This window comes from Erinaceus europaeus, chromosome 1 (assembly GCF_950295315.1).
Source record: "Erinaceus europaeus chromosome 1, mEriEur2.1, whole genome shotgun sequence".
NCBI classification, from domain to species: Eukaryota; Metazoa; Chordata; class Mammalia; order Eulipotyphla; family Erinaceidae; genus Erinaceus; species Erinaceus europaeus.
In genome coordinates, this window is record NC_080162.1 from 76,821,829 (window position 1) to 76,838,514 (window position 16,686).

The 16,686-nt window shown below is 44.6% G+C and overlaps 1 protein-coding gene across 1 annotated transcript in view; it reads left to right on the plus strand.

Annotated features, from left to right (window-relative positions):
* CHMP4B (charged multivesicular body protein 4B) overlaps nucleotides 1-14,258 on the plus strand; it is a 51,819-nt gene extending 37,561 nt beyond the window's left edge. The window contains exons 2-5 of the mRNA XM_007522674.3: nucleotides 6,653-6,830; nucleotides 9,985-10,099; nucleotides 11,267-11,393; nucleotides 13,410-14,258. Coding sequence (XP_007522736.1) covers nucleotides 6,653-6,830; nucleotides 9,985-10,099; nucleotides 11,267-11,393; nucleotides 13,410-13,474 — 485 coding nt within the window. The 3' untranslated portion in view covers nucleotides 13,475-14,258. The remainder of the gene's footprint in view (nucleotides 1-6,652; nucleotides 6,831-9,984; nucleotides 10,100-11,266; nucleotides 11,394-13,409) is intronic.
* The last annotated feature ends 2,428 nt before the right edge of the window (nucleotides 14,259-16,686 follow it).

Genomic DNA, 16,686 nt, shown 5'->3' on the forward strand with positions numbered 1-16,686 from the left:
CATATCCCATTGCCTTCCCTGATAGCTTTCCTATTCTTTATCCCCCTGGGAGTATGGACCCAGGGTCACTGTGGGATGCAGAAGGTAGAAGGTCTGGCTTCTGTAATTGCTTCCCCGCTGCACATGGGCGTTGACTGGTCGATCCATACTCCCAGCCTGCCTCTCTCTTTCCCTAGCAGGTTGGGGCTCTGGGGAATCGGAGCTCTAGGACACATTGGTGGAGTCATCTGTCCAGGGAAGTCTGGTCATATCCTGTTAGCATCTGGAATATGGTGGCTGAAATTTTTTTTTTTAAGTGTCCTCTGGAGTGTGTTTTATTTGCTTTCCAGTTTGGGGAAAGCTTCCTCACTTCTGTTAGATGAATTTGAATGTAGAATGTTAGGGGGTTTTTTAGGCATGAGGGTCTCTTTGCATAACCATTATGCTGTCTACCCCCAGGATCTTGGGTTTTTCAAAGGACTGTGGACACCACCATTCATTTGATGAAAGCATATTTATTAGATCTCTCTTCCCTCAATGCCCAAATCTCTTAGAGTCAGAGATGTGTGTTCATGACTTCTCAGCATCTGTTGAGATGCCCTGGGCTAGTGGCTCCTATACCAGATGCCTGCAGATTGGGGCAGGCAAGTTTGCCCTCCTCAACAACTCTTCAAAGAAATGTCAAGTTTGCCTTTGCCAAGGATAAAAGAACACCCTGTCTAATTGCACTGGTCTGATGAGTTCTCTGAAACCAGTTTCTGTACAGTCACAACAGATGCCTTGAAGAAGGAGTTTCCATATTTGGGTGAACATCTTTTGACTGTTTTCTCTGCCTTTTAGTTTATCACTTCTGTATTTTTCTTCCAAATAACTGTTTGGAATGTCTAATGAAGCAACTGTCTAGAGACAAATGTTTATTTCAATGTGGCTGGAGTTGTTTTTGCTTCAGCTTTCAGAGCCAATAAAGCTGGTTATTAGATTCTATAATTGCTGCTGTAATTACTCTCTTGGAACCAGCAAAGCCATAATTAAATATGGAGATTCCAAGACTATTTTTTTTCCATCTAAAGCAACCTGTTAAATATCTGTTTGCCTAGGGTTAGATTTAAATTGTTAAAGGCATTGTGTTTATGGCTGACACAGGGTAGGAGGCTATTTGGTGAGAAAGGGATTTATTTTTTTTTTGCCTCCAGAGTTATTGCTGGGGCTCTGTTTGAATCCACTGCTCCTGGCGGCTATTTTTTCTCTTTTGTTGCCCTTGTTTATCATTGCTGTTGCTGGATAGGACAGAGAGAAATGGAGAGAGGAGGGAAAGACACAGGGGGAGAGACCTGCAGACAGAGGGGGAGAGACCTGCAGACCTGCTTTACTGCCTGTGAAGTGACTTCTGTGTAGGTGGGTAGCCAGGGGCTTGAACCAGGATTTGTGCCATGTGTGCTTAACCTGCTGCGATACCGCCCAGCCCTGGGAAGGGGATTTCTTTGGGAGCCTAATTTCACTGTTCAGGGCCACTTTTTCATTCAGATAGACAGAGAGAGAGGGAGGGAGAGAGAGAGAGAAAGAAATACCACAGTACTGGAAATTCCTCTGGTGATGTAGCACCTCCCATGTGGTATTGGGGCTCATACCTGGCCATATACACAAACAGGGCATATGTACCACCCAGTGGGTTATCTCTCTGACTCCCACACTGTATTAGTTTTAGTTGTATAATGAAATCATATAGGGAAAGAGTCCTTTTGTAATTCTAGCCTTAAGACAACTTGCCTCCTTTGAGTCAGAAATATGCAGGAGATAAAATAAGGATAAAATTGTGCCACATGAGGAACCCTGAGTAGAATATTTGAAAAACTTAAAAAGTGAAAATGGAGAGTTGGCTTAATAGATGCCAAGCTCTTAGTGTTATTAGTGACTCTGCTGTGTATTGGTCTGTAAAGGTGATTCATATAAACATTACTTCATCCATGTGAGAACTTGCTTGCCTCCTTGGTATGTTTGGGTGATTTTAAATGTAGGGTGGTTAGAGAAATGTATGACTGGCATAGAGAGCGTCACTGCCAGTTAAAAATGTGTTAGGACCCAGGGAAATAGTTCAGCATAGTAGAACAAAGGACTTGCATTCCTGAGGACTCAGGTTAAATTCCTGGTACCTCTATATGCCAGAGCTGATCGATGTCCTTTCTTTCCCTCTTTTACAAGAATCAACAGACCTTTAAAAAAAAAAAAAAGGAAAGTATGGGGGCCAGGCGGTAACGCACGTGGTGCAACACGCTGGGACCGGAGTAGGGATCCCGGTTCAAGCCACTGGCTTCCCACCTGTAGGGGAGTCCCTTCACAGGTGGGGAAGCAGGTAGGCAGGTGTGTCTTTCTTTCTCTTCCTCCTCTCTTCCCCATGTCTCTCGATTTCTCTCTGTCCTATCCAACAACAAGGGGAACAAAGGGGAAAAAATGGCCTCCGGAAGCAATGGATTCGTAGTGCAGGCACCAAGCCCCAACAAAAACCCTGGAGGCAAAAAAAAAAAAAAAAAAAAAAAACAGGACGAGATGGGGAGTTGGGTGGTAGTGCAGCAAGTTAAGCGCAGGTGGCACCAAACACAAGGACCGGTGTAAGGATCCCAGTTCGAGCCCCGGCTCCCCATCTGCAGGGGAGTCGCTTCACAAGCAGCAAAGCAGGTCTGCAGATGTCTGTCTTTCTCTCCCCCTCTCTGTCTTCCCCTCCTCTCTCCATTTCTCTCTGTCCTATCCAACAACAACGACATCAGTAACAACAACAATACTAACCACAACAATGAAAACAAGGGCAACAAAAGGGAATAAATAAATAAATATTTACAAAAAGGGAAAATATTACAGAAAAAGCTAAAATAGTTCTAACTTTGTGTTAATAAGGAATAATTATTTTGGTTTTAAAAATCAGAATGCTGGGGGCTAGGTGGTGGCTCACATGTTACAGTGCACAAGTACCAGGGTTCAGGCCTCCAGTTCCCACTTGCAGGGGGGATGTTTCACAAGCAGTAGAGCACTGCTACACATCCTCCCTTTCTTTCTTTCTTTCTTTCTTTCTTTTTGCCTCCAGGGTTATCACTGGGGTTCGGTGCCTGCACTATGAATTCAATTCTCCTGTCAGCCATTTTTTCCTTTCTTTTTTTGGTTACTGGATAGGACAGAGAGAAATTGAGAGGCGGGGAGAGAAAGAGAGACACCTGTAGACCTGCTTCACTGCTTGTGAAACATCCCTCTGGAGGTGGGGAGCCGGTGGGCTCGAACCTGGATTCTTGCACACATCTTTGTGCTTGAGTACTATGTGCGCTTAACTGGATGCACCACCACCTGGCCCCTCATGTCTCCTTTTCTCTCTTCTCATTTTTATGCTTATTTTTTTCTTATTATTTATTTACTGGAAAGAGACAGCCACTGCTTTACCACTCATGAAACTTTCTCCCTGCAGGTGGGGACCAGGGGCCTGAACCTGTGTCCTTGCTCATTGTGACATGTTCACTCAACCAGGTGCGCCATCCCCCAGCCCCTCTTTCCTTATCTACCTCCCCTTTTCCTTTAGGCACAGCTCTCTGTCTCTATGTAATAAATAAAATATTTAAAGAGAAAATCAGAATGTAGCTGACTATGTAAAATTCAGATTCTTACTACACTTGACATGCTAATAAACAAGGCACAGGGATTATCTCTGTGTTCATTGTTGAGAACTGTCTCTCACTTATTCTGAGCCTGTGATGGCCTGGGAGTTTACAAAGACAAGTGGTTAAGCCCTCCACTCCCCGTATAATTTGGGTGTGAGCCTCTGCCTCTTTCTGATTTCATCTTAGTGTGAATCTAGGGCCTCTGCCCCATGAGTGGGTATGGAATGATTAAATAAGGAAGTGTAAGTACTATGGTTGCCATGTTTAAGTACTTGTTTACCATGTTCAGACACTCAGTGCAGTTATTCAATATATGCCATGAGTGGTGGAGACGATGGAGGGCCTGGGAGAGGACATCTGTGAGACATTGGCTGGGGTGACTTGAAAATGACTGTGCGTGTGTGGGCGGGGGAGGGATAGCAAATAGCTGCAAGCTAGTCAAGAGGAAGCAGCCCTAGGCTATATGCTCTTTTTTTTTCTTTATTGGGATTAATGGTTTATGGTTGACAGTAAAATACAGTAGTTTGTACATGGGTAACATTTCTCAGTTTTCCACGTAACAATTCAACCCCCCTCTATGTCCTCTGCCATCGTGTTCTAAGACCTGAACTCTCCCCTATCACCCCAGAGTACACCAACTGCAGTCCAAGTTCTGCTTTGTGTTTTCTTATCTCTCAACTTTATTATTAGTATTATTATTATTATTGATTAATAATGGTCAACAAGATTGTGGGATAAGAGTGGTACAGTTCCCACCACCAGAGTGCCATTTCCCATCCCCTCCATTGGAAGGTTCCCTATTCTTTATCCCTCTGGGAGTATGGACCAAAGGTCTCTATGGGGCTCAGGAGGTAGGAGGTCTGGCTTCTGTAATTACTTCTCTGCTGGACATGGGCATTGATAGGTTGATCTACACCCCCAGACCAAGCAGGACCCCCCCCCTCCGACATCTTCCCTTTACCATGATAGTTCATGACAGAGGGATTCAGATCTGGTGCTAGAAATCCCATGTGGTGTAAGTCCAGTTCCTTGTCTTCCATGGGGCCTTGCAAGCCACTTTAAGCTACATGGAGGCTTTGTCCAATGGGCAGAGGGAGATGTGGAGGGTTTTATGGCTAAGACATGAATTACTTGGATTTAGACTCTTCTTTGCTCCTGTATTCACCTTGGCATTCTGGACTGCATCACCCCTTCAGGATGCTGTCTTTCCCCATTAAGTTGGAAGCATAAAGAATGGCTGGGCATAGACTTTGAGTTCCATACCTGGTTTAATCCCATCAACCACTATCATCATGTGTCTTGAGTAAGACAACTTTTTAAAAATTTATTTATTGAGGGATTTTTTTACAGTCGACAGTAAATACAATAGTTTGTACATGCATAACATTTCCCAGTTTTCCACATAACAATACAACCCCCACTAGGTCCCTGTCATCCTTTTCCAGGACCTGTGCTCTTCCCCCCACCCACCCCAGAGTCTTTTACTTTGGTGCAATATGCCAACTCCAGTCCAGGTTCTGCTTAGTGTTTTCTCTTCTGATCTTGTTTTTCAACTTCTGCCTGTGAGAGAGATCACCCCATATTCATCCTTCTCTTTCTGCCTTATCTCACTTAACATGATTCCTTCAAGCTCCATCCAAGATGGGCTGAAAACGGAGAAATTGCCATTTTTAATAGCTGAGTAGTAGTCCATTGTGTATATAGACCACAACTTGCTCAGCCACTCATCTGTTGTTGGACACCTGGGTTGCTTCTAGGTTTTGGCTATTACAAATTATGCTGCTATGAACATGGCTATACACAGGTCTTTTTGGATGGGTGTGTTGGGTCCCTTAGGATATATCCCCAGGAGAGGAACTGCAGGGTCATAGGGTAGGTCCATTTCTAGCCTTCTGAGAGTTCTCCAGACTATTCTCCACAGAGGTTGGACCAATTGACATTCCCACCAGCAGTGTAGGAGAGTTCCTTTGTCCCCATACCCTCTCCAGCATTTGTTGCTGCTGTTTCTGATGTGAGTAACATAACTGCTTTGAACCTTATTTTTCTCACCTGCTAATAAACAGGGCGGTCATTTCTAGTTTAAAGGGTTGTAGTTATATAGTCTTAGTTCTAGCAAAGTGTGATGTTCAGTGAGGTTCTTGGGTTCCCCTGAGTAACTACAGGATGGATTTCTTGAAGGACATAGACTATTCTGACCATTCACACCCAAATTAAGGGAGACAGCTAGAACAGCTTTTCAGCTTTTGGTGAAGCATATTTCATGAATCTGCAGATGTTTTGAATGTTTGCTTTATACTGCCATATCCTTTCTTTTGGCTGGGAAGATTTTTTTTTTTTTTTGATGGTTTTACCTGCTGGTCCCATCTTTCTTACACACACACACACACACACACACACACACACACACACACACACACAAACACTGCTAGCCTAGGGTTCTGTCCTGAAAACCACCTGCGTGGAAAGAGTCCATATATTCTCTAAAGGCAGCAGGTAAAACCATAAAAAAAAAAAAATTCTCCCAGCCAAAAGAAAGGCTATGGCAGTATAAATATGCCGGAGAACTCTCAGAAGGCTAGAACCACTTGTGAGTAGGGCTGCAGGTGTCTCTCTGTTTCTCTACCTATCTTCCCCCTCTCCTCTCAATTTTTTTTCTGTCTCTAGTCAATAACAAATAAATAAAATCAAAAAGAGAGAAAGGTAGACACCTGCAGACCTACTTCACCACTCATGAAGTACCCCCCCACAGATGGGGAGCAGGGACTTGAACCCAGGTCCTTGTTCATGATAATATGTGCACTTAACCAGGTGCACTACTGCCTGACCCCCATAATCTTTTAAACCACTATTAATCATAAGTTTTAATGAAATGGCTTAGGAAAAAAGTCATCACTACAACAATAAAGCAAGGGCAACAAAAAGGGAATAAATAAATAAATAAATAAATATCTAAATATAAAAAAAGAAAAAAAAACATTAAAAAAAAGTCATCACCAGTATCTGGGCTCTCTGAAACCTGTTTCTTCCCCATGCAGCGGCTCTTCAGGCTCTAAAGCGCAAAAAGAGGTATGAAAAACAGCTGGCACAGATTGACGGGACGCTCTCAACCATCGAGTTCCAGCGAGAAGCCCTCGAGAATGCCAACACCAACACTGAGGTGCTCAAGAACATGGGCTATGCTGCCAAGGCCATGAAGGCTGCTCACGACAACATGTACGTGACCACCAGTGGGTGCACAGGGTGCCTGCATGGCAGGGTGGTGCTGGCCCTGGAATGTGTAAAGCTCAGGCCTTGACTCTGGATGGATCCCTTGGTTTATTCATTCAAGTGCCTGAGTTTGTTTTAATTTGCTGTATATCTTGGCACTCCTGCTAAAAAGGATTATGCTTCTTGCTGTCTCCAGAAGGGGATCTCATGGGTTGAAACAGTAATTTCTGAGTAATTCAGAGTTATGGTGATGTGCATAGAATTTCAAGCTGGAGGATGGGGGTATAGCATAATGGTTATGCAAAGAGACTTTTATGCCTGAGGCTCTCAAGTCCCAGGTTCAGTCCCCCATACCACCATAAGCCAGAGCTGAGCAGTGCTCTGGTTAAAAAAAAAAAAAAATTCAAGCTGGAACTGTTCTAAGAAGGACCTCTCACCCAAACCCTCAGTTGTCAAACAAAGGTTCTTCACAGGAGAAGCTTTGCCCTGGGTTGAATTAAGAAGTGGGATCAGTGTTCATTATTCTTTCCTAATGCTTTCAGAGTCCCCCCAAAAATGTGATAGTTACATCTGAAGGTTTGAGATCTCTCTGATTTTACACCTGCTATTGGTGGGGTTTTCTGTACACTCCACTCCTCAGCCTTGGCTTTGATTGGACAGTACTCCTGAATTCAGTAACTCTTCCTTTGTGTAGCGATCTCTCATACATTGTGCTGAGAAACTAGATAACTAAGCTTTGTACAGTTAGAACTAATGATTAGTCAGGGTAACAATGAAAATTTCTCCCATAAACAAAATTTTACATTTGTTTTCATGCTTGGACAGAATATATTTGGGGGTGCTTAGAGGATTTTTTGTTTGTTTTGTTTTTGCTTACTTTTGGATGCACAGCTATACTCTGGAAAAAGAGTTGGCAAAATGTAGGCTGTGGAACTGCTGCTTCCCTGAGTAAACTTTCTCATATGTATTTTGAGGGGACAGAGGAAAAAAAAAGAGGGACACATAGAGAGAGGGGAGTCACACCATAATACTGCTTCACCATATGTAGCGTCCCCCTTGATGCTGCCTGTGGTGCTCTGGTATGGTTCTGGGACTTGAACCCAGTGCCTCACACATGGCAAGGTATGTACTCATTAGGTGAGCTATCTCTAGCCCCTAAATAAAATTTTATTAAAACATAGTTGTGAAACCCAATTTCATCAGCACCCAGAGAAAGAGGGAAGAAAAGGAAAAATATTTAGGAGTGGTAATAAGTGTAGGTGTGACTTGAAAAGGAAGAAATGGCAGGACTATAGACAAAAATGGGCAAAAATATAGATAGATAGATAGATAGATAGATAGATAGACAGACAGACAGACAGACAGACAGACAGACAGACAATTACAGAAAAAATAGTCAACCCCCATCTGTGACCTTGGGGAGAACCACTGCAGTTGCCAGTGGAGGGAATGGAGACATAGAACTCTAGTGGTGGGAACAGTATCCCTGTTATTTTTTAAATCACCAATAAAATAAAATTTTAAAAAAGAGAGGAAGAAGAAGGAAAGAAGAAAAAACAGTTGTAGAGCTGAGGAAATAGCATAATGGTTACATAAAAGTTTTACATGATCAAGGCTCCCAGGTCCCAGGCTCAAACCCCTGCACCACCATAAGCCAGTGCTGGGCAGTGCTCTGGTGGGGAAGAAAGGGGCGGGAAGAAGAAAATGAAAGACACATAGTTGCGACTGCTGATTTACAAATTGTTGGTTACGTATATGCTACATGGCTGGGTTGAAAAACTGTGACTAAGATCATGTGCCCCACAAATTCTAAGGTATTTATTACTTGGTCCTTTGGAGTAAAATTTTGCTAATCCCTGCTAAAAAAATAATGGAATTAATGTGGTCTGGGAGGTGGCACACCGGATTAGGCATTGGACTCTCAAGCATGAGGTCCTGAGTTCAGTCCCCGGCAGCACATGTACCAAAGTGATGTCTGGTTCTTTCTCTTTCCACTTATCTTTTTAATGAATAAATAAATAAATACTCTTTAAAAAAATAATGGGGTTTACGGGACAAGTAACCTTCAAATAAGTGAGGTATTTCTATGGGTGGGTATTCAGTAGACTAAGCTTCCTGAGTGAGGTCAGTTTCATGTCTGTGTTCTCCAGTTTTCCTAGCAAAGAGCATACATTGAAGTATGTGTGTGTCATATTAGTTGTATCTCTGTATTGTTGACAGGATAGAAAATATTTCTGGGGCAGGGCGGGCGATAGTGCAGTAGGTTAAGCGTACATAGTATAAAGTGCAAGGACCCACGCAAGAATCCTGGTTTGAGTTCCCCATTCCCCACCTGCAGGAAAGTCGCTTCACAAGAAGCGGCAAAGCAGGCCTGCAGGTGTCTGTCTTTCTTTCTCCCTCTATCTCCCCCTTCCCTCTCAATTTCTCTCTGTCCTATCCAATAGAGTGGGGGGGGGGGGGGAATAACTGGCTTCCATGAGCAGTTGATTCACAGTGCTGGCACCAAGCCCCAGCGATAAACCTGGAGGCAAACACACACACACACAAGTGTTCTGCTGTTTTCCTGTGGGACCTAATAAAGGAAGCATCAATGAATTTGAGTAGATGGGAAGGACTTTTCAAATGACATAGCTATATTTTATCATTGTACCTTTCCCTACTAGAGTTTCCTTCAACTTGAAGGAGAGCTGTTGACCCAGGAGTTAAAATACCATGCCTTATCTAAAGCGTTTCCTAACTTTCATGAGATACTGACAGTGTCTTCTCACTTTGCTAAGCTGTATTTCTTTAGAGCACTGATGGAGGTGATATCTAAGGATGTCCTTATCTTATTGATTCTGCAGTTCTTTCTTAAACGGGAGGAGGAGGGCAGGGGAGATGGCATAGTGGTTATATAAAGAGACTCTCGTGCCTGAGGCTCCAAAATCCTAGGTTTAATCCCCCCCGCACCACCACAGTCCAGAGCAGAGCAGTGCTTTGATAAAAAAGGGCCGGGGTGGGGGGGCAAGAAAGAAAGAAAAATATTAATTCCTCACAGGGAATAATTATAGGGGTGGGGGCTGGGAAGCAGATTGCAATGGAGTGGAGTTTGTTTCTGCGTCACAGACCCTCTTTCTGCAGACCTAGCATCCAATAAGACAGCTGTTCATTTCATTTACAGGGACATCGATAAAGTTGACGAGTTAATGCAAGATATTGCTGACCAGCAAGAACTTGCAGAAGAGATTTCAACAGCTATTTCAAAACCTGTAGGGTTTGGAGAAGAGTTTGATGAGGTGAGTGATTTCCTGTGGATCCCAGAAGCCACACAAACAGACACCCTTGCTGAGAGATCTCAGGGTGGGAGTATGTGGTTTAGAAATCACCAGTTCTCTTCCCTCCAGAGACTTGGGACACAGATAACTCCGTGTTAGCCGCAGCATTCCCTCTTGCTAATTCTGGATGTTGACAGATACTTTCACTGGGGTAGCAGTGTAGGTGGAGAAAGGAGCCTTTGTTGAGACCCCTCAACAGGCTTCAGATCAGTAATGGGTCTCAAAAAGCAGTTATCCTACACCTCTCCATGTGGGGGCCTAAGCTTGGAGCTGGGGCAGCTGAGGTGACCTAGTCCTGGAGGAATCTGCAGGATCTGCCCTTACTGTAATTTTGAGAGAAGTTTAAGACATACACATCTGACCCTGAGTAATGTGCCTGGAACTTGGCCATTTCCCAGTTTCTGCTGTTGGGACCTGAGTCTCTAGATTTTTAAAACACAGCTAACCTTAGATTTTAGTTTGGTGAAGAACAGACTCTCTATGTAGAACCTAATTATTTGTTCTCCTGGATTCCCACTTGGGTAGCTAAAATATAGCCTTGGCTTTCAGCACCAGAAATTTCAGCCTGGACCAGTTAATTTCAGTCTACCAAACATTCACTCAGTGTGCCCAATTCTGAGATTAAAAAAATAGGAGTAAAAAGATACAATCTCTTTATTTTATTTTATTTATTTATTATTGGATAGAGACAGAGAGCAGTTTAGAGGGGAGGGGGAGATAGAGAAGGAGAGAGACACCTGCAGTCCTGCTTCACCACTTGTGAAGTTTTCCCCTGCAGGTGGGAATCAGGGGCTTGAACCTGGGTCCTTGCACTCTATAATGTTAGCACTTAGCCAGCTGTGCCACCACCTGGCCCCCAAAAGATACAGTCTCTTTTAAGATCTTCACAGCCTAGTGGAGGCTACCAGATGTAGATGCTCTGTAATTGCCTGATAGTATGTTCTGTTGACCAGTAGAAGGACATTTAAGGTCTCTGAATCTCAGGGCATTTCATATAGCTCATCTCCCCTCTGATCTTTGGAGGCAGTGGAAGGGAGAAGGTCTGCTTAGCTATCAGGTAAGAGGTACCACTGCAGCAACTGGAATTCCCAGGGACACCTCTCTCACTTTTGTGCTTCTTTTTATTAGGATGAGCTCATGGCAGAATTAGAAGAACTAGAACAAGAGGAACTAGACAAGAATTTGCTGGAAATCAGTGGACCCGAAACAGTTCCTCTACCAAATGTTCCTTCTATAAATCTACCATCAAAACCCAGTACGTACTTCTTATTTAGAGTGCTGATAGCACATAGTGGGTAATCTTGTAGTTGGTTGGCCTCAGCTTGAGTCTTGCTTGAGTTTGTCTAGGATGAGAACTAGGTGGGACCGTCTGTGTGGAAGACAGTAGACAGTGTCATCTGCCACTTCCTGGTTTCTCTCTAGAATAGGGTTTCTTAACTTTGGCATTACTGGCATAGTCAGATAATTGTTTGGGTAGGAGGTGGGGAAGGGGCCTGTCCTGTACACTTTGGATATTTAGTAGTACCCGTGAACTCTGCCCAACATATACTACTTGTATTCCCCTTTTCAAGTTGTAACAACCAAATATGTCTCCAAATGTCCCCTGAGTAGAGTGGGGGAAAACACACACACACACACACACACACACACACTTCTAGAATTATTTTCTCTGCCCTGTGTTAACAAGTAAGCTCTTAAGACTAGGGCGACAGCATACTGGTTATGGAAACTTTAATTCCCAAGGCTCTGAGGTCTCAGGTTCAATCCCCAACATCACCATTAGCCAGAGCTGAACAGTGCTCTTATATCTCTCCCCCCCCCCCCGCCTTTCTTGCTATATCATTAAAATAAATAAATAAAATGCATCTTTTTAAGAAGTTTCAGGCACTGAGAGTCTAATCCCAGGACAGCCCTCACTTCCCATGTAGTATCCTGTGCTGTGTGTACCTGCAAAAGCCTAGAACCTCAGAGACGACTACTAAAAAAAGAAACAGCTTTGCTACTTTAGAGACCTGGTTTTATAAACCTTCATTCCCTTCTTCCTGCTCTTTCTCTCCCTCTTCCACATTATTTTCACACTTGGCTAGAATTATTCCACACAGCTTTTTAAAATTTTTATTTATATTTATAAGAAGGAAAACTGACAAAACATAGGATAAGAGGGGTACAACTCCATATAATTCCCACCACCAGAACTCTATACCCCGTCCCCTCCCCTGATAGCTGTCCGATTCTTTATCCCTCTGGGAGTATGGACCCAGGGTCATTATCCACACAACTTTTATACCAGGTGAAGTGGTTTGATTTGGCATGGAGAGAGCATGAAGACGTATGTGTGTGACCAGACTTCACTCTCCTACTCTCCTGCATTTCAAGGGGAAATGGTCACTCAAGTTGAGTCCTCTGCATGGAGACAAGAACAGGCTCTCCAGAAAGTTGCTTGTGTCTGTGTAGTGGTGGTCTGAGCATGTGGACTGGGGGGGGCTAGCAAAAATTAGATCTCTTCTGGAGCCAGCAGTGTTTTAACAGACTTACACAAATCTAATGCCTAGCACTACCTTTTTAAACCAGAGCTGAGCACTACTCTGATCTGTCCTCTCTCTCTTTCTCATTAAAAAGGGGTTTTTAGGGAGTTGGGCAGAGCGCAGCGGGTTAAGCACAGGTGGCATCAAGCGCAAAGACCAGCGTAAGAATCCTGGTTTGAGCCCCTGGCTCCCCACCTGCAGGGGGTTCACTTCACAGGCAGTGAAGCAGGTCTGCAGGTGTCTGTCTTTCTCTCCCCCCTCTGTCTTCCCCTCCTCTCTCCATTTCTCTCTGTCCTATCCAACAACGACATCAGTAACAACAACAATAATAACTACAACAATAAAACAAGGGCAACAAAAGGGAATAAATAAATATTTTAAAAACAAGGGCAACAAAAGGGTTTTTAAATAAAATTTAAGAATAATATTGTCTTCTGGGGTTCTTCCTATTCTCTTCTCTTGCTTTTCTGAGATGGAGGTCTTGGCGAGTCTCAGAGCTCTGCTAGTATAGAATCCTTGTTCTGTCTGGCACTGAGCAGGAGGGCTAGGCCAGGAGCGAGTGTGCCAGCTTACCTGGAGCTGTACGCCGCAGCTGTTAGGCACAGAGGTCAGAGATGCAGCCTGCTGATAGCCTGGAGATGACACTGTTCTGGAGACACCATATTGCACAGCCCTGGCTCCCAGTCAGTGTGTGTTTAGAGCGCCGCAAACAGCACTGCTAAATAGCTTCTTCTCTCTTCACACAGCCAAGAAGAAGGAAGAGGAGGATGAGGACATGAAGGAATTAGAGACCTGGGCTGAAACCATGTAACCGGTCCAGCGCACACTGGGCCCAGACAGACCCTGGCGGCCTGCGCAGGAGGCAGGCGTGTACGTGTGCGTGTGCAGGGCAGGCAGGACGTGGTGCAGGCAGGCTCCATGGCTCTCCCATCTCCCTCCAAAGCAGTAGGGCCACATCACTGCGCTCTCTCTGCATAGCATGGTCTGCTCCTAGTGGGATGGGTGGGGGGAGGAGGGTGGGAGGTGCCTGCTGTTTATAATGTTGAATTTCTGTAAAATAAACTACTTGCAAATCCAACATTGAGCTTCTGGACTACGCTAACTCCACTGCTGAGCCTCAATGGAAAGGGTCAACCGTTGGCGATTTAAATGATGTGAAAATGTAGCCTCTGACCTTTTAAGTCAATTGGACTTGTTGCATATCTCTTTGTAAGACTTGTATGGTACAGGCAGAAAAGTCGTTTTTAAAAGCCATAGGCTTTTCCTTGTCATTAGCTGTCTCCGCCACCTGTGTTTCTGTCCTGTCACCTGTGTACTTACTGCCCCTTGTGTTTACCTCTCTGACCCGCTTCTCTCTCTGCTCCCCTGGTCTTTTGGAGTTTGTGACACTGATTTGAAATGGGTGGTGTTCTCTTGAGAGCAAGTGAGATTGTTAGAATTAAATTCCAGCTAAACATTTTTCTAACATAGCTCTAAGGTCCTTGTTGCTGTTTGTGATAACTGATAGATAACTCATTGGAAACATGTGCATACATTTATATTCAGATGAAATTATGGTTTGCACTGTCTATTAAATATCTCAATTAATTTTCATACTTTGCTGTTGTGTTCAGTCTTCTGTCCTTTGCTTTGGGGGTAGACCTTGTCCAGGTCGGCATGGTGTCCAGTGGGACACCTGTGAAAGACATAATACAAATCAGCAATTTGGACCAAACAGCAGAGCATATTTCACTAAAAATGTGTTGCTTTTTTTAATTCTGGAGACCATGGATTTGTGATTTTTATTATTATTTAATTTATTTATTAATGAGAAAGATATGAGGAGAGAGAGAAAGAACCAGATATCACTCTGGCATATGTGCTGCTGGCAATAGAACTCAGAACTCTCATGCTTGAGAGTCCAAAGCCTTATTACCGCGCCACCTCCCAGACCACTATTTATTTTTACCAGAGCATTGCTCAGCTCTGGTTTATGATGGTGTGAGGAATTGAACCTGGACTTTGGAGCCTCAGTCTTGAGAGAGTCTCTTTGCATAACCATTATGCTATCTACACCCACCCAGGATTTGAGATCTTCACCTTGGTTGGGGACCCCTGGGGGCGTTTTAGGAGTGAGATGGCTCTCAGGCAGCTCCTCAACAGTCCCTCCTTCTTCTCCGTCAGTGCCCAGGGTCAGTGCAGCAGCCGAACAGCTTCTACCTGCTGGAAACCATTGTGCTCCAACTGGCTAGGCCCGTCTGGGACACTGAATCCATTTGCATTGAAGAAAGTGGCCTTTCCCGGGGGAGGAGTGGAGGATGCAAGGGATAATGTCTGGTCAACTCACCCTGTGACTTTGGTCCTGGCTCTTCCACTCTTTTGTTATTCAGACAGCGAGACACATAGAGGTGGGGGAGAAACATCTTGGCACCAGGGAAGCTCTGGTGCTGTGTACTCGTATGTGGGGTCAGAGCTCAGACCCAGGTCACACACATGGCAAAGCTCATACTGTACTGGTGAGCTCCCAACTCCATCTTTCTTTCTTTCTTTCTTTCTTTCTTTCTTTTTTTTTTTTTTACCTGAGCACTGCTCAGCTCTGGCTTATGGCGGTGTGGGGGATTGAACCTGGGACTTGAGAGCCTCAGGCATGAAAGTCTCTTTGCATAACCATTATGCTGTGCCACCACCCAATTTTTCTTCTTCTTACACCTGCTCACAAATCTAAGGAGCGCTTTGGACCCCCACCTTCAAAAAAGTAGATCTGTGCACCCTCAACTTTGCATGCAGATCTACAGAGTTTAGGGCCCTCCCCTCCCTCCGCCATGTCCATTCCTGAACCTTGGAGAAAACCATCCTAGTACATAACTGAACACTTGTCATCACTCACTGGATGCCCTGGGAACAGTTCCCCACCCTCCCTGAATCTCATTTTCCCTCCTGAATCAAAGCGGCTGGGCCAGATCATTTCAGAGGTCTCAGCTGTGAAGCTGGCCATGCCTTGTTCCCTTCCCTCACTGCTCCTCTTCTCAGGGCTGCCACACAGAATTGGAACTCCACCACAGTGGCTTGGAGGTTGGGTCTGGTTCGAGAATGGTCTAGTGGCAGCACTGACTGCCAGCTTTACCTTCCCAGTCTTCGTTGGATGTCATCCGGTGAGGGCACCCAGGACAGACTTTGTTTTGCCAGTAGGGTTGGGTTACTGACGGGGCTTAATGCCTGCGTGGCTCCACTGTTCTGCTGACCATTTTTCTTTCTTATTTTATTGTTTTTTGATAGAGAGTGAGGGACAAAAAGATTGAGAGGACGAGAGACACTCGCAGCACTCTTCCACCACTTATTATCTACTCTTCAGTCTGGATTCTCACACATAACAGCATGTGCTCAACCAAGCGAGCCACCACCCAACTCCCAGAGTGAACATTTTTTAATCCATGCACGAACTATCTCAGAGGAGGACCAAGGAAACCCAAGTTAGACAGACTTACCTAAGGGCACAGAACTGGTGAGCAACCAAAAGTCACAGGAGCCCACCCACCCCTCTCACCCCAATCTTTTTAGCTATGGAAGGGGGAAGGAGGAGGAGGTTCCTCTCTCACTTAGGTGTCAAGTCTTGTTACTTATTTACAAGTGCAGTGTCAGGGATGGAACCTAAGGCCTCATCGTTGTAAAGAACACGCTCTGTTGACTGAGCCACCACCTCCTGCTGCAAATGTGACCAAACGCTGGGAGACAGAGGAGGCCAAATTTCTCAAGAAACCTTCCTGCTGAAAGCAAAAAAAAAAAAAAAAGCCATAGGCACAGCCTGGGAGATGACGGCACAGTAGATAAGTGTTGGGCTCTCAAGCATGAAGTGCCAAGTTCTATCTCCAGCATAGTGGATGTGAGTGGTGCTTGAGTGCTCTCAAACAAGCAATCAGGTTGTAGGCAACAAGATCAGGAATCACCAGGGTGGTGGTCCGGGAGGTGGCGCAGTGGTAAAGCTCTGGACTCTTAAGCATGAGGTCCCGAGTTTGATCCCCGGCAGCACATGTGCCAGAGGGATGT